This window comes from Boleophthalmus pectinirostris, unplaced genomic scaffold (assembly GCF_026225935.1).
Source record: "Boleophthalmus pectinirostris isolate CB_2022bp ecotype Guang Dong unplaced genomic scaffold, ASM2622593v1 HiC_scaffold_16, whole genome shotgun sequence".
NCBI lineage: Eukaryota > Metazoa > Chordata > Actinopteri > Gobiiformes > Gobiidae > Boleophthalmus > Boleophthalmus pectinirostris.
In genome coordinates, this window is record NW_026571095.1 from 18973501 (window position 1) to 18997605 (window position 24105).

The window sequence follows — 24105 nt, forward strand, 5'->3', positions numbered from 1 at the left end:
TGTCTGCATTCTGATTGGCTGCGGCGGCTCTGTGTGGGCGGGGTTGTCTTCGAGTGACAGATGGCAGAGAATAAGAGAGGAGGAGTGGATATACTACTGTGTATACATAGCGAGCGCATGGGGTTGTGTTTACAATAGAAATATGGACAATAGGGATCTTGAATTTTTTTTGTTTAGTTGGTGGTCGGATTTTACCTTCTTACAATGTTTAGCCCTATCTTATCTCATGAAAGACATAATCCTTGTCGTTCATTTCAGATTTCAGATCATCTTCACAAAAATCAAACTAGCACTGCAATATCTAGAAAAGAAGAGACACTACACACTTGCACACATTTCAAGCTAAGATTTATTTTTTTTCATTTTCCGTCAATGGATTAAGCCTGGATCATTGTACTTGGCATCTCTCCCAGTTTACACACTCGTCAGACCGCTAATTCACCTTTGTTATAATTCATCTGTTCTGGCTGGAGCACTGAAGGTTTTGAGGTGCGGGGATAAAAGCTATCTTGTGTAAATATCGCGGCAGACTTTGGGGTTCTCTGCTCTCAGTGGCATTAAGAACAAAAGCACGACTGACTCCGAAAAGGTCACCCGGTTCGCTGTGTTCGTGGGTGTCTTTGTAGTGTCAAGTGTCAATGCATTTCAGCTGCACACAAACAGAAGGTCGGACAAAAAATATAAAATGTTTCATCATAGCCGTATTGATTTTACCTGAGCAAACAAAAAGGCAACACAGTTTTCCACATAAACAAAGCAGATCAATACATGCTTTGGATTATAAAATGGTACCGCATTGTGGACACGTTTAGCTGTTTGTTGATCCATACAAATCAACCATATCATTATGACCACCCGCCTGTTTTTATTGGGTGTAATGTGTTTTGACTAGAATTCAAATGTTCTTTTCACTCTTCGCTCAGCCACTCCCTATTGTTCAATCTCTGTTTTGAGTGACAAGTGGATTTAGTCAATTACAGCCAAGTGTAACCTTTCTGAAGCAGATGTACCTCTTGTTGTTGTGATCCATTGCTAAGGAAATCAGGATGCATTTTTTGGCTCACCCCTAGATCAAATGCAGAGGTCAGAACAATTAAGTCTAGGTAAATATAGATGATAAATAAATAATAATTAATAATATTGAAGCTAATTTATGCTACACACAATAACTCTAAAGCAGATTTAAACTACAAACAAAACTATTCTAAATGTACAATAATGAGCTGCAATAAATAAATTGCAGAATGAAACACTACTACTTAGTTTGCATCTGTAATGAGTCATATAAGTTATTAATTCAAAGTTTTACATCTTAAATCTTATATATACATTTTCCAGCAGTGCAAAGAAAAAAGTCACACGATAAATATCTCCAAAAAAAATTGTTCCAGCTTTCATATACTGGGCAATAAGTCGATATAGTACTTATCAACAATACAATACTTAATACAGAACAATATATAAAAATCTGTTTATTTTGTATTTTAGAAAACTCAAATCTATTGCAAAATCGGATTAGTTGTACTTCATACAGTTTGATTTAATTTAGTTGCAGTCTTTCCAAGATTATCATCGCTATTAACATTTTGTCTTGGGAAATTTTGGAATGACTTATTCAAGAAAAAGCACTGACATGGATTAATAAAATATGGAGACAGCTTTGGGGGACTGTTTGAGCGCCACGTTAGCCCAATCTTTTTATGACATGCACACCCCTAATTTTTCTTATCTTTTAGCCCACCTTTGCTTTCCACTGTGAGTATTTCTCCCGCAGAAGATCAAATTTGGTGTGTCTTACGGTGAGCTGCGGTTAGTGCAAATTGGCTCTACAGGTATATCCATTATAGAGCCGTCGGAGGGGCTAGAAATCCTCTTTTGACACATTTATGATATTACATTTACTCGGAGACAGTAAATTGGTTGGACAGGCGGGACGCAGCGGGACGTTTCAACACTTTTGGAGGACTCTTTATGTCTCTCACTGGCAGATGCACTAGACTGTCTTCTCCCTTACACTCTCTGTCACTGTCAGATGCCCCGTTTGGAAGGAGTGGGCACTTTGTACTGGGCAGACATGCACTTGTAAAAGCTAGTTTTGGAAGAAAAATGTTAGAATGAACAGCTTGATTTATCCGGGAAGTAGGATTGTGAAAAGAATCATCACCCAGATACTAATAGATGCTAAAACTACCAAAAATTATTCTTTTGACCAATTATCTGTACTGAAAAAAGACCAAATTGTTTTAGATCTCCCCATCTTTCTTTCAGAGCACATGGTAATATTAAAGAAAATAGCAGATTACTTTTCTGTTGAAAATTATATTATATCATTTATCTTTGTGTAATAGAGTATCAAGCCTTTTCCTTTAGCTTGAGATTTTTGGATCGTGACAACGCTGCATGGATGGAAATTTCATATACCTGGAGAAAGATTTCAACAAAAGAAGAATTTTTAATTAAAGTTAATCAATAGAGAATAAAACAAGCAGAAATGAAGTGCCATGTAATCTGTTGCCACTTATCAGATGACATGTTTTGTTGTAATTTAAAAAGACAAAGGGACGGCATACTGCTGGGTTTGTATGTTGGTCACTAGGTCAGTAGGTCAGATGCTAGGGCAGTATCGGCACAGTTCTCCGATCATAATTAAAAACATTATTAAAAGATTCAAATCAATTTTATATTTTATTTGAAATGATTGTGAGCTTCAGTTTTATTATTTTGTTTCTTTTTGTTTGCTATTTTAGTTTTGTCACCTCTAATTGTGTATTCTGCCAAAGGGACAATCAATATAGTCTTTATGGTCATTTTCAGTGCTTTTTATCTATCCTGTTTTTGTTTGTATAATATGAGCTTAACAAATTATTAACTACCATGGCTCCCACCCAGTGCTGACAGATGTACAAAACCATAAAAACCATAACGGACAATGGCGGCATGCTCCTATAGGTGCTGAGAAATACATTACATCTCAACCAAATTATTAAATGCCTATTTTGCTGTATCTGCCATATCGACTGTGCTCAGATGGCGGGCTGGGGACTTGTGGTCAGTGTCTGTCACATTGGTCTCCTGTCTTTCGTTATCTTTGCTCTGTTAATTAGATCTCTGCGTGTGTGCGTTTGTGCAATGGATTTAGTGTGATCTTATTGTGAGAGGATTTTTTTTTCTTTTTTTTGCCAAGGAGATGGCTTAACACATTTCTTATTAGCTTGCTCCACCATGCTGGCCCAAACCCCAGAGCCTAATTGTTCATGTCTGTCCCTGTGTGTAATACAGTGTGCATTTTTAACACTATTGTTTGTTTGTGAGCAATTTAGAAGTTTCTTTCTTAATAACTAGACCGTTTTTTCAGTAGAAGCAGTAGGGTTAAGTATGTTAGGATGAGTGTGTAATCCATTATTATAATTGTACACAAGAAAACAGTTTTATATACAAAATACTCACAAATTTCATACCTAAAAGTACTTGGAAAATAATGGACTCCACAATATATCAGAATGAACAGAATGCTACATTTTTCAAAATTGTGCAGCCCAAGATGGAAACATTATTTGCATGTAATTTCTGCATCTTTATTATGTCAAATTAGTATGGATGCACACCAAAATCAAATAGTATGCACCTTTTTAACCACCTTTCCCACTTGGCTAAAACCTTTGCGTAGTACCCTATACCTGCATACCTTGTTTCATAAATAATTGATCCGTCATAGTGAGACGACAAGATAGATCCGATACTCTCTCCTCTTCCATCTTGTCCTCCTTACCCTGCTTATCCTATAGCCTCCTTCACCACAACCTACTTTTTTAACCTAGCAGCGCATATATAGTGTCACTCCCAGGTTAGATCGCATGTAATGTTAAATAAATTACTTTTGAGGTCCAGCCAACCAGCGTTATGTTCACGTGCCAGTATGTCCCCAAAGTGTCACGGCCTCATCACACCGGGCGTAGGAAAAAGTAGTGCCAACAAAGGCTAGTTATTCATTTACATCCCCCGCAATTAAACAGTGCTAAGACTACAGCTGTTGGATTGCTGGTGTGTATGAGAGGAGGCCATAAAGGGGTTACATTTGGAACGCGTCCAGGTAGTTTCGCAAGCTCAATTGGCCAAATGGTGGCTTGTTAAGGCCAAAAAGGGCCCTGTGTTCCCAAAATAGGCTTGTAGCGACGCCCCTAAGGTTTAAGGCACATGCCAATTAATTAGGATATTGCAGAAAAGGGAAATTATATTAGCTGTTCTGTGACATGAATACTATGCTGTGTATGTACTCTGCATAATACTCAATATATATGAAGTAATGGTACAGGGAAAACCATCATGGCAAATATGGGACTTAAATGTGCACTGTTTCCAGCATGGAGACTGTTTTGCCTGGAAACTTCCATGATACGGTGTTTAACTTACCTAGCAGAATGGGGTCACCTCTCCACAGACCTGATCTGTAACATGACCTTGTGCCATCTCCTGCTTGTATCTATGAAGAGACATAACTAATGCCATAGTGGAAACATTGTACACAAAGCAAAAAAGAATCTCCATAGAGACAAACAGAAGGTGAGCCTTTTACCAGAAATTGTGCACATATAAGCAGCAAAGGCCTATACCTAGAACAATGGTTATTGTAAAAGACTAATCTGATCTTTTGAAATTATTATATGAAATATTCTCTCAGTTTACAGTTTTAATTTGAAGTGCCTATGTATTATGAGATAAACGAAAAGCGAAGAGCTGAAACATTATGAGCATCCATATATTAAATTCCATGTAGCACAGGAAATTCAATTCAACACTAATTATTCATCACAACATTGTCTAAAAAATCCAAAGATTATAACAGGAGTTAAACCAGGATCAATACATTTTCCACAATACACTGTATAATTGAACCTTGGATTCTCTTTCACACACTGTTACTTAATAATGGAGCGACCGGAAATATTCCCACCCTTTCTTCAGTGCGTACATGGAGACAGCAGGCGGGGATCAGATGGCCCAGCGCCCGGTTGGAGACGTCTCATTAGGAGTGTGTTTTGTGCTGAAGGTTCACTCTGTATGTTTGCTCAGCTCACGTTACCACAGATGCCTCTCCTTTGGTGCTTCCTTTGTCCGTGGTCGCCCGCTAAAACAAAAGAATCACTCCTCAAATGTTGAATAATCATGAATGAGTCAACACATCGATTTCCTTAATGATTGTTGTAAGGAGATCACCGTTTTTGACCATTCTCCTGTTTCGTTTTTTTTTCTTTAGGGTTTCATCTGAGCGGGACAGTAACTGAGCCGGCCACGTCATCGGAGCCAGAGGTCACGCACAAAGTGGCCATCAGTTTCGACAGATGCAAGATCACCTCGGTCACCTGTGGATGTGGGAACAAAGACATTTTCTACTGCGCCCATGTGGTGGCGCTATCACTGTACAGGATCCGCAAGCCTGAGCAGGTAACAGCCCTCACAAGTCTTGTATATAATTTAGATGCATTGTGTTTTCTCGTGTCCCTTGATACTGTAAAGCGAAAACGCATACCACCTAAGCAGAACCCATTAGAATATTTATACCCCTTTGCCTTTTGTCAGCAGTACATAAATGCAAAGCTAAGTAGTTCTATATGTAATGTCATGTTTTTTTACATTGTATTAAAAAGGCTGGATTAGATTTGCTGGCTGAATGCGAGCAAATAGGGGCTGTAATAAAGACTAAATAAAAAAAAAAAGCTACTCTAAACCATGTGTACACAAAAGGCACTACTGCTTTTTATTTATAGAAATGATAGCCCTGTAAATAAAACATAAAAAATAAAAACAAAAAAGCAATATACATAAATACACTTTTCTTTCTTCAAAATAAACATAATTTAGTCAATTGTCTCCCTTTAGTCATTGTCACTTTAGGCAGAATTAGCCTTTTCTCTTTGTTCACTCTGTAAATAAATCTGTAATGATATTGGGGTAACATTATCTCTTATTATGCATTCGAAACAGAGCATTGCTTTTCTCAGTTTTTTGTTTTGAAATTGGTATTAAAAAGAGTTTGTATTAAATTAAATAATATCTTATCTTCTGCTTGTGTTTTAGGTAAAGCTACGGTTACCCATTTCGGAGACATTGTTCCAGATGAACCGGGATCAGCTGCAGAAGTTGGTGCAGTATTTGATAACCGCCCACCACACCGAGGTCCTGCCCACGGCACAGAAACTGGCAGACGAGATTCTCTCCTCCAACTCTGAGATCAACCAGGTCCACGGTGAGAGCTTTAGTCTAAGCACTAAAAAAAGACCTCTTGGCATAGTCTGAAAAGTTATAGAGCTGCAGTCAAAATCCTAAAAGGTTTTGTGGTAGTTTGCAGGGATATCTTCTTAGCAGTAGGCCAGACTTAAAAGCTTGCACTTGCCGTAGGTTTGTTTTACACGCACAAGTTCTGATTGCCAGGACAAAGTAAAAGTAATTTCAAATATGTGTTTTGCTAGCTTCTGTCCAACATAGCTATGTCAAGAAACCAGCAAACAAGAAGTCCAATGATGAAATGGATGCCAGCGAGAAGGGACAGAGGATAAGAGGGGAGCGCTAACAGTCAGGGAAATGGGGAGACACATAAAAGACTCTGAGAGAAAATACAGAAAGGAGAGAGGCCCACTTAGAGGCAAACCACTAAACTACAGACATGGTTTTACAAAACAAACTGCTTTGTCCTTCCCCGTTTGCTAAAATGTTGACATTCTGCAGCCGGTCTGTGCAGGAAGCCGCGCGCTGTGTTTCCCGTCTGTGTTTGACAAGGGGGATCATGGGGGTTGAAGTTCATTCGATCCAGGAGTGTGGCTTTGATGAAGGAATGTGTCTGTTTGCTGTTGTTGCTACTCGCGGCCAGTTGGAAACACATCTCTGGGCTTTCCTTAAACTTTCTTCCTGACAGATCAAAGCCATGCCCCCCAACTCCTTCCCTCCTCTGCTCCTCTTCTCCTTCAGCATACACACATTTCCTTTTGTATAACTATGCACGTAATTATTGCTGAATACAGAAGAATCACAATAGCTTAATTTAACTATTAGGTTATGTTAAAGGTGCACTGTGTAACATTTCTAGTAGAGGGTCCACCACCTGCTTGTCTCTATCTAGATGCTATTACTTTGCTTGGATTGTTCCACCACTGTTATGGCCTTACACTTATGTAACGCCATGGAGATAAGCAGGTAACATCACTAGGCCAAGTTACAGGTCAGATCTGTGCACAGGCAAGCCCTCTCACCGTAAGAACAGTACAAATTTCAAACACCCTTCACCAGAAAAGTGACATAGTGCACCTTTAAGTCAGTATATTTGGAGTTATGAAGGTGCACTTTTAAGACAAATAGTTTCAAGGTTTAGTATGCTGATTACTGATTGAATAAATGTCTATTTACATAGTACTCTATGTATTTTAATAGTGGATTACCTTGAACTAAATTGCTCATGGTCCCTTGCTGCTTTTAAGTTACAAATTGAGAACAGGCACAAACAATCAGTGGGATATAAACATACCTTACTGAGAGCAGCTGTTATCCAAAATGGAGGATGTTAAGATGGAGCTAAACTTGATGCCTCCCTTGTTGTTACTGTGTTTTGAATGTCCGTGTCTGTTCTTTGCAGGTGCCCCAGACCCAACGGCAGGCGCCAGCATCGATGATGACAACTGCTGGCACCTGGATGAAGACCAAGTCAGAGAGCAGGTTAAGCAGTTTCTGTCGCAAGGAGGATACTATGGCTCAGGCAAACAGCTCAACTCCATGTTCGCTAAGGTATACTACATTTTGGGCTTTGTTGACTTGTAGATACGCAAGATGTGTAAAATTTAAACTTTGAGTAAAATTTTTTTTTTAAAGAGTGAAAAGCGGAAAAAATATTGAAAGCCATAATTTAACACATTTCTGCTAAATATCGTCTGAATGATGTTGTGATTCTCAAAAAAAATAATAATAATAAATCTAAAAATCTAAAACATTTTTTTGTCAATATCACAAACCTCTGTTTAAGAGATGGCTAGATATTTTTTCTTGCCTCCCATTTAGTTATGTCCTCAGCGTTGTAGAAATTGAGTTCGCCCTCTTAAATATTTGTTCAAATAATTGGACCAATAGAAAATGAAATCCTTGTTGTACAAATTCTTAACAAAATAAAAGAAACTAGACCCAACATTGACCCCATGAATAACATGGTGACAATCCATCTTTGTTATTTCAAATTAAACAAACACTCACAAAAATGCATTGTATGGTCTTTTATTCATGTTGTTTTTTTCACAAAGCCTAAATCCTCCTTTCCTTGACTGTCTTCAAGGTTGTTTTTACCTCAAGATGTCCTCAGTGAAGTTTAAGCATTCCTATGTTTAGTTTACCCAACTCTCTTGTGTCCTTCCAGGTGCGGGAAATGCTGCGAATGCGTGACTCAAACGGAGCCCGGATGCTCACCCTTATAACGGAGCAGTTTATGGCGGACCCACGTCTGTCGCTATGGAGACAGCAGGGCACAGGGATGACGGACAAGTGCCGACAACTTTGGGACGAACTAGGTAAATAAAACCTGAGAACGATAGGGTGAGAAAGACACATTTATTCTCCAGATTAGGATTGAGTGGCCTTCGCTTTAGTTACTCCGAAAATCAACAGTCAGTCACGTTGTCGGGTAAACATTCATCCAGTCGGTAAACTATTAGGTCGCTCAGTCAAACCAGGCACAAGCGTCTCCTCTTTTCCTGCCCAGACCGCTCCTTTAGCTCCCTACTCAGAGAGAATGGTAAAGGCTGCAAATCAATAATGCTTCTCTGCTTCTGTGCAATCGATCTGGGCATTTAGGAGGTCAATAAGAACACTTCCTGGGTGAGCGAGGGAGATTATGACACAGGCCGATGGAACAGACAGCCCGTCACAGTGTGCTGCCAGACACACTGCCACATCTAACTGTGACCTCAGTCGACATTTGATAAGACTCACATATTTGACATAATTGTATTGGAGTTGTTTTATTGCTGACTTGCCACAAATGCTTACTGCGGATGAAAATGGAATAAGCGTAAGCCAATTTTGTAACAATTGTATCTTGTTCCCCAGGTGCATTGTGGGTATGTGTAGTTCTAAACCCTCATTGCAAAAGTGAAGAAAAGACTGGCTGGCTGAAGCAGCTCAAGAAGTGGGGAGACATGGACGTGTGCCCGCTGGAGGACGGTAACTACGGCAGCGAGCTCCCCAATATCACCAACGCACTACCACAAAGTAACCTCGCACAAGGTCAGTACACATAGGGGCAATTAAAGAGCACCACCATAAACACAAATAGTAAATCGAGCATTGAAATCTAACCCCTGGTTCTGTCTCAGACTCTCTGTCCCGGCCACGGAGGACAGTGTTTAGCAGAGCGGTGGAGGCATGTGACCTCCACTGGCAGGACAGCCATCTGCAGAGGATCATCAGCAGTGACTTCTACATGTCGCCATCCTATCAGAGGGAGGGCGAGAGCCTGCTGTTCAGCCCCCAGGGACTGCCTCTCTGGCTAGGTAAACAAGGGTTTATACTGCATTCATGGGCTGTTATCTTATGTCACCTGTACTTTTCTGAAGGGGTGATTTTACTGCATAGTGTTACTACGGTACATGTATAGTGTTGATTTACATGTAAATCACATAAAGCTTCATACATGTATAGAGTGTCTAGTTCCACTGAAAACACACCAGTAATTCTGCTGATATTAGGAGCAGTATCTGCAGTGAGCAGCTTCCAGCAAAGATCTGTCAGATTGTGCAACTTAAGCCAGCTATCAGACACAGTGGCATTGTGCTGAGGCGGCAGTGCGCGCGTGCACCAGCCCTGTGTGTGTCTGCTGTTTGGGAGAGGGCTCATTCTTTGCTGTGTGCAGAAAGTCTTTGATGTAGGTGTGACTAAACTATAACTGTTTATAAACCAGACCACGTCCCAACGGCGTGTGCCCGAGTTGACGCCCTCCGCTCCCACGGTTACTCCAGGGAAGCTCTGCGATTGGCTGTGGCCATCATCAACACCCTGCGCCTCCAGCAGACCAGACAAATGGATATCTACAAACACCAAAAGAAAGGTAAGGGAAATTAACCTAAACTGACTTCTGTTGCTTAACAAGTAGTCCAGTCACTTACATGTTTGTCCTGTTTCAGAGCTTCTCCAAAGGGGTGTCACTTCCACCACAAACCTGGAAGGCTGGGTGGGCCATCCGCTCGACCCTATTGGCTGTTTGTTCACCACACTCACAGAAACCTGCAGAGTAGACGACGACAACAACATGGACACTGGTGAGCAAATTCAGTGCTATAGTCATTTAACTATAAAGATTTTGGTTCCTATAGCATTATTATTTTTCTGTAAAAAGAAAAAGGTATTATTTAGAAATCTCCTTCATTTGTAGAAGTGCATGTTTACTGTTTATTGAAGTTTGAATTCATATCCAATATAACTACACAACCGTGACTAATGTATTCATGTACACTATAATGAAAAACTGAAGAAATGTGAATATTTTGACAAGATACTCATTTGGAATTTCTTACCCGCACATCATATCCTGCGTCATTACATTTGTATATTGCTTTTCCGTGAAGGCGCTTATGAGGCTAAGCCGCTGTCCGCTACACCTCAGACTTAATTATTACACGACACATTAGCAAAGACCTTATTTACCAAACACAAGATCTAATTCCTCACAGCCTTCTCCTGCTAATGCCATGTAATCCCAAGGAGAGGTGAACATGGGCCTAGAATGACTCACCAGACAACGGACTCCAATGTTACTCACCCAGGGCTACACTGAGCTATTGTGCTTAAAATGCCATAAACTAGCTTTCTCATTCACACCACTACTTGTCTATGCGTATATGTGCAAGGTATAGAACCACCATCGCCATTTGCATTTATCACTCTGCCCAGGGCCTTTTTTGCGCCAGTAGCCATCACAACTGAGTAGAATAGGGGTTGGCTCTTCCCATTGTCACCAGGCTACAGGGAACTATTGTCAGTTCAAACAATGCTGACCACTGGCACACTCGTTGATGTGTATGTGGTAGAGACGGAGTGAATTATTGTCTGAGCTGTTTTGGGAATTTGAGAAGGCAGCCATGATTATTCGGAGTGTTTTTGTGTGAAATGGCCTGGTCTCATTGCCTTTCCCCCTCAAGAACAGACAGCTGCGAACATCTGTTGACCATGCATCAGCCAATAAAAATGCACACTTGTCTTTGGTAATTTTAAACCGACCAATAGGCATCGCAGTTGGAGCGAGACCAGAAATTCAAGCCGGGGTTTATGTCAGAAAAAGTCAAATCTTTCACACAAATGCACACAGGATTGCAGGGATCTATTGCTCAGAGGGGATTTAAGCTGATTGGTGGAGAGGGAGGGGGTGCAGCCAAGAGCAAATGGGCACCAATCAACAGCTGAGACTTGCATAGCATCTGTTGTCAGTTATAGCTCTCAAGCCTGGGTCAGCCAAGCGTCCGTCTTAGATTAGACAAGCCACATTTCTAATATATTAAATCCAGCCCTCATTTTCAAAACAGAACAGACTTTTCCCATAGATTTTCCAGTTATTGAAAACATTTTTTGTTCGTTTAAAGAGCAGTTCAAACGAGAGGCAGAGGTTGGCCGTTTGATTTCAGTGTGTTGTTCTAGTTGCTTTGGCCTGTTTTTAAAGAGCAACTACACCCATTGTAATTATAAAGGACTTACAGTTTGTCAAGTCTCAGGACCTTGGATTAGGGCTGAACAGTTATTTATTGAATTTTATTAAAGATTCTGTCACAACTAATCTAATCTAATCAAAAGGTCTATACCCATTCCAGTCAGGAGTTCAGACTTTGGAGATAGAATTATTCTTGTCTTGTCTTTGTTTTTTGTTTTTTGCACACACACAAAAAAAAACCCTAAATTACAAACAAATACTTCAGAATGACCTTTTACATTGTTGCAACATTCTTTGTGATGTGTTTCACTCTTGGATATTGCACTATGAAATGAAAGCTAATCTAATCGTTGTATATTTGTTCAGATGGTGACCCCAAACCTCCAGTCTACAACCATGTTCCCGTTTGGGGGAGTCCTGATTCTGGGGAGTCTTACTTGACCCTTGCCTTAGAAGTGGCTCTAATGGGGATGGGCCAGCAGAGGATAATGCCCGAAGGTCTTTATGCACAGGATAAGGTACAAAAAAGCTGTTTAAATATGAATTTCAATGTGTGATTTATCAGTTATTGCTGCCATTAACTAAAGTATATAGAAGTATGTAAGTGCTGTGCAAATGGAATAGAAAATGTCATTGTAATTACACTGTCTGCTCCTTGAAAAACAATCAGAAAATCACTTATGGAAACATTTCTTTGTGTAAATGCTAATCTCCTTAAGAGTTTAACATGGCTTTCGCTTTTAATGCAAGTAGAAGGTCTGATTTAGTTTTAGTCTAATCAAGAAAAGGCCGCTTTTGAATTCCTACATGGGAGCTTTTGCTAATCTCGTATAAAAAAAAAATCCTCTTTGTATAGTTAACTTGGCTTTCTGTGTTTTAAAGTTTGAATGTTTTGTTTTCAGGTTTGTCGAAATGAGGAGCAAATAGTGGCAAAGCTTCAAGAACTGGAGCTTGATGATCTTCTGGTTCATACATTAAGGAAACAGGCTGTCCAGCTGTTAGAAGGTACCAGTGTCACTATTGCTCTCACAGATTTTATCCTTAAGTATGATTTTTGTAACTTTTTCTTCTTTTTCTTTAGCTGGTCCATTCAGTGGCCTTGGTGAAGTCATCCACAGGGAGAGTATTCCCATGCACACATTCGCAAAGTACCTCTTCTCTGCACTGCTGCCCCATGACGCAGAGCTGGCATATAAAGTGGCTCTACGCGCAATGAGGTACAAATCCCAAAAGATTCTTTTTTGTAATATACTGTAAATGTGGAAAATCTGTTTTGTAACTGCAACCAACGTATGCTGAGACAAAATCAATTAGAGTAGTTTCATCAAAATAATTTTCTTAAAAAATGGACAATGTTATGTTACTGTGTAACCTTTTATTCACATTCAGAACACTTATATACATACATATATACTGCTTAATTTAAAAAATGCATTTGTAATTGACTAAATATCCATGTAATTAAACACATAAATCCTGTGCTTGAAGGCTTCCTGTACTTGAGTCATCTGCTGCCTCTGATGTTGGTCATTCCCATCATGGCATCTCCATCGTCCCGAGCAGGTATCCACGCTGGTTCACTCTGGGACACCTGGAATCTCAGCAGTGCGAGCTGGCCTCCACTATGTTAACTGCAGCAAAAGGTAACAACATTAAAGCCTTTGTTTATTGATTTACAACATTTCTACATGAAGTAGAATAGAGAATGATAAACTTTAACCATAATCAAATTAGTAAACACCAAGACTACACAAGGATAATCCAAATTGTGCCTACACAGTGCGAACATTTATTTTAAGCTACATGTATCATAACATGACTAAACTAGGGCTATTAACCAAAGTCTAATATCAGTACTAATCTGCAGCTAGCTATTTTAGTTTAACATTTGCATTTTTATTTTGTGCTGTTTATTTTTAACTTGACATGGCAATATTTTAACGTTTTTCTAGGTGACATGCTAAGATTACGGACTGTGCTTGAAGCCATTCAGAAGAACATCCACTCCTCCTCCTTAATCTTCAAACTGGCCCAGGATGCATTTAAGATCGCCACGCCAGCGGACAACCCACCTGACATCACGCTGCTGAATGTGGCCCTGGAGCTGGGACTGCAGGTACACAGGGTGAAATGGAGCGAGGCATAAATATGCACCGGAGTCTGTAATTTTCACAAGTCATTTTACCACAAAAAACGGCAGCAGGGCATCGGTCAGCACTCAACTGTTTTCTGGAACATGTAATTTTGGCAGACCTCCACAGCCTCGCTACAAATGAACTGTGCAAACATTGCATGGTGTTGATGAAAAAAAAAACACTATATAATTAAGGCATTTTGGTTTTACAGTAAACGGCAAAAAGCCCTCAAAATGCTGGTTTGCTTTTTCTCACCATTTAGAATGTCTGCGAATTCCTCTGTAAAACTGCAAATTAGGTTTTCAATATGCATGGGCAGCAATTAGTCCCCTCTAACTATAAAGGCACTAAAAGTACCTGTCACTGCGATTCATGGCAACAGCTTTTATCTTTGTCATTTCTGGTTTCTCGAGATGACACTCTGTACATTATTGGCACTCTGTGAAAAAAAGAGAGCCTTATGTAACCACTCTAATGTTATGCAGGTGATGAGGATGACTCTGTCCACTCTGAACTGGAGAAGGAGGGAGATGGTGCGTTGGCTTGTCACCTGTGCCACTGAAGTTGGTATGTGTAGATTTTCTTTCTTCAAATAAAGAAAAGAAAAGCTGTATTTTCATGACATTTAAACATGTTTCCTTCCCTGTGTCTCAGGTTTGCGAGCTTTGGTGAGCATCCTGCAAAGCTGGTACACTCTCTTCACTCCGACTGAAGCCACCAGCATCGTAGCGGCCACAGTCATGTCCCACAACACCATTCTGCGCTTGAGCCTGGACTACCCCCAGAGGGAGGAGCTGGCCAGCTGTGCACGAACCCTGGCCTTACAGTGTGCCATGAAGGACCCTCAGAACTGTGCACTGTCTGCTCTGACACTTTGTGAGAAGGACCACATCGCCTTTGAGACGGCCTATCAGATTGTGATCGACGCTGCATCCACAGGAATGACATACTCTCAGCTGTTCACGATCGCCCGCTATATGGAGCACAGAGGCTACCCCCTGAGGTCTTTTAAACTGGCCTCTCTTGCCATGACCCACCTAAACCTGGCCTACAACCAGGACACACACCCGGCTATCAATGATGTGCTGTGGGCCTGTGCTCTTAGCCACTCTCTGGGTAAGAATGAGCTAGCAGCCATCATTCCCCTGGTGGTCAAAAGTGTGCACTGTGCGACAGTACTGTCTGACATCCTGCGGAGGTGCACTATGACTGCACCTGGACTTGCCGGCATTCCCGGGAGAAGGAACTCTGGGAAACTGATGTCCACAGACAAGGCCCCGCTGCGCCAGCTGCTGGACGCAACAATCTCAGCCTACATCAACACCACGCACTCACGCCTCACTCACATCAGCCCACGCCACTACGGAGAGTTCATTGAGTTTCTGAGCAAAGCACGGGAGACTTTTCTGCTGGCACAGGACGGACACATTCAGTTTGCCCAGTTCATAGACAACCTCAAACAGATCTACAAGGGCAAAAAGAAACTAATGATGCTGGTCAGAGAACGCTTTGGCTGACCCAGCCACCCTGAACAGGGACATTTGTGAGAAAGTAAAATTTATTTGTTTTGATATTTAAGGTTTTTAAATTTCTGTATTTTTGTTACTTTTCATTTTGAGCCATTGGTTGACTAAGTTTTGTTATGTTTCTTGAATGTGAACCAGGACGTGTTCGCAGTATGTTGCTCTACTTCAGTGAGACTGCAAAAGGGGAAGTTTGTTAAAAAGGACAAATAATTTCTCTTGAGTTTTGTCATGTTGAAATATCAACAAAAGGCAGGAGATTGTGATGACAAATGACACGTTTTTTTTTTTTGAAAACCAAAAGATTTTGTTGGTGGAGTAGCTTCTTTGAGCCAGAAATGCTTTGTACTGGGTTTTAAAAAGTGTCATTCCAAATACAGCCCAGTGAGGTGAACACGTGTTACTGTCATACCTCGACTGTATTATTTGTCAGCTTTAACTTCTGTCAGAAAATGGCCTCTTGTTTTCTTCAGGGCCTTTCACAGTAGACCAGACAGGATACACCACTCAAACATGCTGCTGTTGCTCATAGCTCATACCATATGTACCTGCTGGCCAATACTTCACCTCCAGCATCTGACAGTGAGCAGTCCCTCCTACAGGCTCCATGTGCACATAGAAATACTCATGTACTGTGACTGGGATAACTACATCCCACTGTAACAGACACCTTCGCACTGCTGTACTGTTGTTTGTTGCCAAATCTTTGAACACCTCCACTTCAAACACAGTATATTGTTAAACCTACCCATCTTGGTCTGTTTCATGTAACCACTAATCTAAACTTTTGGTGCTTATTTGGTTGAAGCTTTTCCATTACCAGACACTTTTCACTAGTTATGGAGCTACTGGTCCTGTCCACCTATTTAGTTCCTGAGGTAAAATTCCCATTAATTTAAATAAAAGTAATATTCATAAAACACATTTAAACCTTGCTGGGGGCTAATCAGCTATGTGGTAACTAATGAACACAAAATATATGATACTTCTGAAACTTTATAAACCACAAATTTAGCCAAATTTTAGTTTTTCAGAATATTTTTTGACTAAAAATAATTGCGTCATGAATATTAGTTACCACATAGCTGGTTAGACTCCGTTAGGGCTTTAAACTTTTAATATTTTACATTTTCAAAACATCTATGGGGAAAATAAATGCGAAATTTACTTTGAGGTATGCAGTACTCTTGAGCTCCATTCAGTTGTGACTTGTAATTGTAAAGATCTGATTTAGACTAGTTAACACCAATGCAACCACCGCTGTCTGCTTATAGTTATACGAATAATCAAAAACTGAAAGCCATAAAATGTATGTAAATAGGCAGACAGTAACAGCATACATTACTATTTGCTGGTCATTTAAAATGGAAATGTCTTTCTGCCACTTAACCTGGGAATGCTTGTGAATTTAGTTATGCCTCTGCACATAAAAGTTGCTGATTCTTGCCACAAAACAGTTGAAATCTGTCGGACGAAACATTGTACAAGCACTTCACACGATTACCTCTTCAGTATGCTCTGCCCACTTTCCGTTTATTTATTGATTGCTTGGGGACTTTGTATGACTGATTGGGTGGCTACAAAAACAACATATTCTCATATGGAAAATCTAAAGGCAGAGGTTTTGAATAGAGAAGAATGTGCATTTTACATTCCCAAATGTTATCTTAAAACCTGGGTATAGTCAGTCACAACTCCAGGCCTTTTTTGAATTGAAAGTAACTGAGCAAAAGAAAGGAACAAGAGGCTACAAACTCAGTTCTCAGGGACATCACTTAAAGAAACGAAACAAAAAAGTAGTAGCATTTAAGATATTGTAAATATGAAAGTGTCAATTCAGAAAATTGTAAAGTTATAATTATTTATGATAAGTATGTTATGTGTTTTTCTTAATTTTAATGTTTTGTTGTTTTGAGTGGGGATGTTTCGAATGGGGGGAGTTTGACAGCATTTTTTTTTAAATAGCAAAGACTTCAAAGCATTACTCAGGTGCTCCAGTGTACATTTCTTTGGCTAAAATAATTTCTGTTTTGTAGTTAAACAAAGAAAAAAGTGAAGCATGATGAGGAAATTGAAGAAGGCATTCAATGTAAAAATTAAATGACTATGCAGAAACCACTCGGTATTGCCACCTCTTGAAAATGGCTGCCTGCTAAACTGTGCAGTATGGCAAATAGAGTGGACCACACCACTACTAAATAATGAATAAAGAATGACGTTGGGCAGTCAAAGGCAAGAACCAGCATGCTAGCATTGAGACTCAAAATGGTGGAAAATGCCTTTCTGACAGATCAATGTACAAAGTTTATATTTGCTCATTTTATTTATCAAAAAGCCTTTAGTGTCTTCTTACATTGGGACAGAACAATAAAAGGATATCCCAGTCGTTATGGAAATGTGGAATGGCCCATATTTTAGTTCAAACCTCATTTTTATTCTTAATATATTTGTGTTAGCCAGCAACACTTTGGCCTTTAATATCTCTTCTGTATGTTCTTCACGTCCTTACAAGTCTACAGTCTGTTTTGCTTTGTAGCTTAGTTTTCCAATCTACAACTTGGGCCTGGTGATGGTTTACTTAGAGAAATAGTTTTCTATAAAAAGGGGAACATACTTGCTGCCTTTCTGTAATGCTTTTTCTTAGACTGACGGCATTGCAACAAAGAAGCTCCCCTCTCCTTTTCACCTTTCTTCTATTTGATTTCTCTGGACATGTGTAGGATATTTTCTGGTAGAGATTGTTCACTAGTTCACCCGCTGTTTTCCCTGTTTTGTTTTGTTGTTTTGCTTCTTTCTGACTTAAGGGAAAATTGAAAAGTGTTTGTTGCCTCTTTGTGCTACTGATTATGAAAAAAGGTATTTCCAGTATTTGTTGCCACAGAAGTATGATAGCGTATCATCAACACTTGTTCTGTTTTTTTGTTTATTTTTTGTGCAACTTCTTGAGCTACTGTCTATAAAGCAAGAATTTATTACTATTTATGTAACGCTACTACCATTTTATATTGATTTGTGTTGGAATCTCAGTGCTTTTCTATGAATAAAGTGTGAAACACGTTACACTGACTATTTAATTCTGTGACAAAATATTCATCATTACACAACAAATCAGGTAGCAGCCACTTCAATAACAACAGCACAGGGAGTGGACATACTTCATAAGATAAGATTGTAGTTGCCAAGCCCAAGAATGAACCTCATTCATTCTTGAATGTTCTCCAATTAACTGGTATGTTTTTGATTGTATACCACACTGTACTGGCCGCCTTACCTTTAACATGTAAAAATATTGCTTTTGAAAAACTATTGTTCTAGCAAATATTTTATAATATTAATATTAAATATTTTACCATACAAAATACTCAGTATTAATACTAAGTAAGGCTAGGCAAATTAGAGCAGACATTCTTTATTTCACTGGATAATTCAGCTTGCTCTTATTCTCTATTACTTACAAGTCTTACCAGGTGGCTTTTTTATGGTAGATTTAACCTACTTCACATCGTTCACTGCCAGCACATTATTTTGATTTAGCAGCATTTTAAAGCTTTTGATTAATTTTATTAATAGGACAACTACAGACAGGGCAGAAGATCCAAACAATATAAAAATAATATAACAATAGCCCTACTATGGCCAGACCAGCTTGTCAACGCCTGATCCCATCAGATCTCAGAAGCTAAATAAGGCCGGGACTGGTTAGTACTTGCATGGGAGACCACTGCGAAAATCAGGTGCTACAGTTTGGTGACAGTCACAAAAACTGTTGTTGTGTCCTTAGGCAAGGCACTTCACCCCCATTTCCTAGTATAAAAGTGATGTGTGCGTGAGTGATGGTGGTGAGCTGATGGCCCCTCTGACCACTGATGGAGTGAATGAATAATGCTCTGTAAAGCATCTTTGTGGCAAATGTCTGTGAAAAGCGCTATATAAATAAAAACTTACTTTCTTACTACCAAACATATAGGGTCTACAAAAAAGGTTTGTTAGTGTAGGTTACATAAAGGCTTAATGAAAGGGGCTTAGCATTAGGGGTATATTGACAAATATGAATATGCTGATATCTCGATGACAATATGTCAGTGAAACAAATAATTGTCTTAAAACATGCCTTTAATAAAATAAAATCACAATAAAACGTATCTGTCACACTCTGCCTAAAGACACTAGACATTGTACAGAAGGTTTTTGCATTATATAGACATGGATTATCAACTCTGCCTGTAACATATATCATTTTTGGAACACAAAATAACAAATTATTAATTGTACGTTAATTGTACCATGTGGTCTTACACTAGTTTTGATATCAAGCCCCTTCTAAAACTGATTTGTCCTTATATGTTTTTTTTTTTTTTATCAATACTTGTTCAAATGAGTAAGTAGTTTTAAAAAGTACTTGTATATCATTATTATTTGGACCACGAGCATTAATCCAGGTTAACTTTAAAAAGTGCATGATCACTTTATTGTTTCATTTTGAAGCTTCAAAAATTCAGATGAAACAAAAACATTTATTTAGGGCACCTCAATTTCCTTCTAGTTCTAGCCGCTTCTCACTTTGAAATCTGCTGAAGTATTAAACCACCATTTTGTTCACACTGGTTCAAACTCTCCATCTCAATCCTCTCCATCTCTTTTCTCCCCCCACCAGCTCTCATTGCATTAGTGATAAATCAACCATAAGGAGCCTCATATAGTTTCATCAATCTTTTACTCATTTATCTCCAATCAGAATTATTTCTCCCTATCCCTCCTTCACCAATTCATTCTTATTCATTAGAGATTCCTGCGGCGCCTATACGAGCAGACAATCAGGCCACCAGGAGTAACTGTGTGTGTGTGTGTGAGTGTGTGTGAGTGTGAGTGTGTGTGTGAGTGTGAGCGCGTGCATGGACCACTGTATCCTGATTGATTGGCTGGTGATAAATGAGCAGATTTATATTAATTATCCAGATAGATAGCCAGAGAAGTGATTGCTGAAGGCCCAATTTCTTTCTAAACTCTCAAACTCAAAGTAGTGTTTCTAATGTAGGATAGGAATGAGAAATTTGAGCTAACTTTATCATTTGGTGGAATAAAAAGAGAGAAGTATTTTGGAAAGGGACAAATTCCTCTTAATAATATTTGTAGAATTTTATAATCCATATGTTACTACCACTACTACCATTACTACTACTACTACTACTACTACTACTAAAACTACTACTGCTAGTACTAGTAGTACTAGGCAAAGCAAGTTTATACAATTTGTACACAAAGCAATAAAAGAAAGAAATAAAGAAATAAAACTAAACATAAATAATCATCCAAAAAATTACATTAACTACTACTACTACTACTACTACTACTAATATTACAATTATAGTGAATGCATGTTTATAGTGCAAAAAATATTAGAGTAAAGTAGAGTAAAAGTATCTTGTTTCACTGGAATTCATTGTATCTTCCCCTTTCTTATCCTGAGGCCAACTGCCAACCATCCATTTTCCTCCTTTTCTTATCTTATCCATGAGTCCAGCAGGCACTGGTGGCCACACTTCCCCAAAGAATAACAAGGTAATAATAACCAAGTTAAGCTTCTGCGGGTCGGCCCTGGGACCTTTCTTCAGGGGGCTGCCACAGGACACCCAAGCACAATAGCACAACCATAGCTCTGTATATGTTTGTCTGAATACTGAGAATTATTAAGTACAGGAAAAACTGCAACTTCTGCAAAACTAGCCAAAATAATGAAGTACATGGCGGGTATACTATCGTCATCCCCTAACATGCTTAACATAGCGTTAAAACGTGAACTCTAGTTTCTACAGGGTTACATGTTCTGTCCTCTGCAAAGGGCAAAACACTGTGGCATTATTTATGGATTTCTGTGACCTCCCCGCAGCAAACAGGAAACAGGCCATATTTTTGCCCATTTTACCATATACACAAGATAATCAAACCACTAGATCGTTCATATTTCTCTCAAATCAGATGTACAGTTTCCACGTGGAAGCATGTGAGTAATAGATGAAAATGTATGTTGAATTTGCACATTCGGTTCCTGATTTTATTAAATTACAGGAAGCCTATGAAATAACAAAAAGAACTCCCTGTGTTGTTTCCAGATAAATATTACCTACAGCAGAGAAACAATTAAAGTCAAATTCTGTTAAGACAAAGTTGGATGACCGTGATGTGAGGTTTTGATAAAGGTACAAAATCTGAAATATTACGTAAAATATATGAATATATTACAAATAGTTTTAAATATATTAGTTAGTATAGTTTATAAATTGAACTGAATAGAAATGTTCTAAATTACATATGGGTATTTAAAGACATTTGTATACATTTTAGCAGTACTTGTGAAAATGAGGCATTAATATTGAGTCATATTATTTCCACATCCACAGTGAATCAGTTACAAGACACCAGTAAAGACGGACAGACGCAGCTGCATTAGGGTTGGAGTTGTCACTAAACCCTGTGGTTGAGTTTCTCCTTGCCTCCCTCTATAAGCACTATGGTAATAACGACTATCAGTCTCTGTCATGGTACGGAGGTGTGTGTCCATTCATGCATGTGGTCAGAGATACTGCGTCTGTGTGTGGATAGGTATTTATCACATTATGGGAACTAAAATCTATATTCATGGATTTCAGAATGATGAGAAATTAGGACGGTTTCCCTGGCAATTAACAATGTAAAACAAAATATTATACTCTGGGAAAAGTCCTCAAAATTGTGCATATAACAATCTGAAACCAATGACATATCATAGGGACAAATGATATAAATCCTAGTTTGAAGTTCATACATGGGTAATGATATGTGAAGATCAGTTTAGGATTTAGTTAAAGGTGGATCATCAACCTGTTATGTGGATAGTATTCCTTGGCTTAGAATGTTCCGCAGTATGGCATTATCTAGACCTCCATGGAGACGTGCAGTTACAAGTCAGATCTGTGGAGTTACTCAGTGTATCTTCAAGATTAGGCAAGTAATAAGTGTGGCTAAGGTGACTGGTCTCCATGAAATTAATGTAAGTCAATGTAATGTCCCCAAGAAGCATGGAAACCCAAGAGTGTGTGTGCTTGTGGGCGGGCACTGATGAAGCGCTGATAGTGTCCGTCTATGGCAGATGATGTACAGCCTGCTGTCTCTGCGGGCAGATTGGATTTTCAGGCCTGCTGATTCGCTGAGAGATTGAGCCCGGACCTCCTTCAAGCACACACAGACAAAACAATAGCATAAAAACGCATCCACCTGCTGTGTCCTTGTGCATGGAAATAGGAAGTGAAAGTCCCACACTGTCAAAATATGGGCGATCTGATAGGCTAACCAACTGACCTTTTCCGTGATGAAAAACTTTATTAAGATGTCAGCCATATATGCCTTTGGGGGAAAGTACTTATACATGCTGTATGGACAATGAAAAAGGGCTGATTAGACAGAAAGGAACGAAAAATAAAATAGGGAGATTGCCACACCCTTTAAAAGTCCTTCACAGGCAAACTGTATGATTACAGTCCCTGCTATATAAGATACAATTGCATTGGTCCATGTTAAAAGGTCAAAGAAGAAGCCCTTACACTCTAAACATAGTATGCTGAATAACCACAGTTTGGTAGAATTCTTATATCCAGCCATGGTACAATGTTGCCATATAAAATGACATTTTTATAGTGAATTTAAAATTCAATGGTGCATATTTGTGACATCAAAGGTGACAAGTTCTAGATAGTGCATCCACCAGACACACACGCATGCACGCGCACATACGCACACACATGCACACACACTTGTGCTCCTACCCGTGCCTCTTGAGCTGCCCATGTGAAATTGATCTCCATTTGTAAAGAGCATAGATTCATTGTTGTGGGCTCGCTGCTGTCACTTTGGCCACAGCTGGTCCTCAGGGGCAGTACTGCAGCCTCTTCAGTCTTATACCTGTTGACAATCACTGCTGTTTACCCAATGGGCCTCACAACAAAGGCCTTTGTGTGCCTGTATTTGTGTGTGTTTACGGCACTTTGCTCAGAGCACAAAGGACCCACATGAACGGTCTTATTTTTCCACTTATGATCAACATAACTTTGAAAACTTTGGTTTAGCCAGTTATAATGCACAGTACAGTTAGTTGTGGGATCATTTATTTTAAAATATATGTATGCTTGTTTCTATAGAGGACTAAAAAGAATGCCTTGGACTGATATTGGTAACTGTCAAGCTCACTTTGCATTGCTTTATTCTTTCATATAACTGTTGATTTTGGCCTACATCATTGCCTTCTGAGACCACCACCAATCACTAACACATCGTATACTATATAGAATAGATGTGTCTTGCTTAAGGACACAACAACACTATGCATCGATCTGAGCTGACAGAACTGTCAACCACCACTGGCTAAACACGTAACTACTGATGCCTAATCTATTAATACATCAAACTATCAATCTATGGATGCCTTCCTGATGCAATTCTGATTCTCTATAGCTTCAAGATACGCTGCGGACTGCTTATCATGAATTTTGAACAGATTATTTATGTATTAGACAGAAAATATTTATACATGTAAATGCATCCAAAATATGTATATTAGTTTCACTCACGCAGTACTTTGCATCATGGTTAGCTGAGCGCAACACATTTGAGGAATTTCACAGACAAACTAAATTTACTTTAGGCCTAGATTGATGAAAAATACATTTTGCTTAGCCAGTCACTATTCTGTCTTCCTGTCAGGTAGGGCATCAAACATAAAACCTCTTACAGAATAATACCACAC

General features: G+C 39.2%; 1 protein-coding gene and 1 pseudogene across 1 annotated transcript in view; both read left to right on the forward strand.

Moving 5' to 3' along the window:
• zswim5 (zinc finger, SWIM-type containing 5) overlaps positions 1 to 18389 on the forward strand; it is a 42630-nt gene extending 24241 nt beyond the window's left edge. Inside the window, exons 2-16 of the mRNA XM_020936038.2 lie at positions 5255 to 5442; positions 6076 to 6244; positions 7625 to 7773; positions 8393 to 8543; positions 9082 to 9258; positions 9348 to 9524; positions 9932 to 10078; positions 10155 to 10289; positions 12038 to 12189; positions 12574 to 12676; positions 12753 to 12888; positions 13160 to 13314; positions 13624 to 13787; positions 14292 to 14373; positions 14461 to 18389. Coding sequence (XP_020791697.1) covers positions 5255 to 5442; positions 6076 to 6244; positions 7625 to 7773; positions 8393 to 8543; positions 9082 to 9258; positions 9348 to 9524; positions 9932 to 10078; positions 10155 to 10289; positions 12038 to 12189; positions 12574 to 12676; positions 12753 to 12888; positions 13160 to 13314; positions 13624 to 13787; positions 14292 to 14373; positions 14461 to 15323 — 2948 coding nt within the window. The 3' untranslated portion in view covers positions 15324 to 18389. The remainder of the gene's footprint in view (positions 1 to 5254; positions 5443 to 6075; positions 6245 to 7624; positions 7774 to 8392; positions 8544 to 9081; positions 9259 to 9347; positions 9525 to 9931; positions 10079 to 10154; positions 10290 to 12037; positions 12190 to 12573; positions 12677 to 12752; positions 12889 to 13159; positions 13315 to 13623; positions 13788 to 14291; positions 14374 to 14460) is intronic.
• A 568-nt stretch (positions 18390 to 18957) lies between these two features.
• Positions 18958 to 19075, forward strand: LOC129408445 (5S ribosomal RNA; annotated as a pseudogene).
• Positions 19076 to 24105: the final 5030 nt, after the last annotated feature.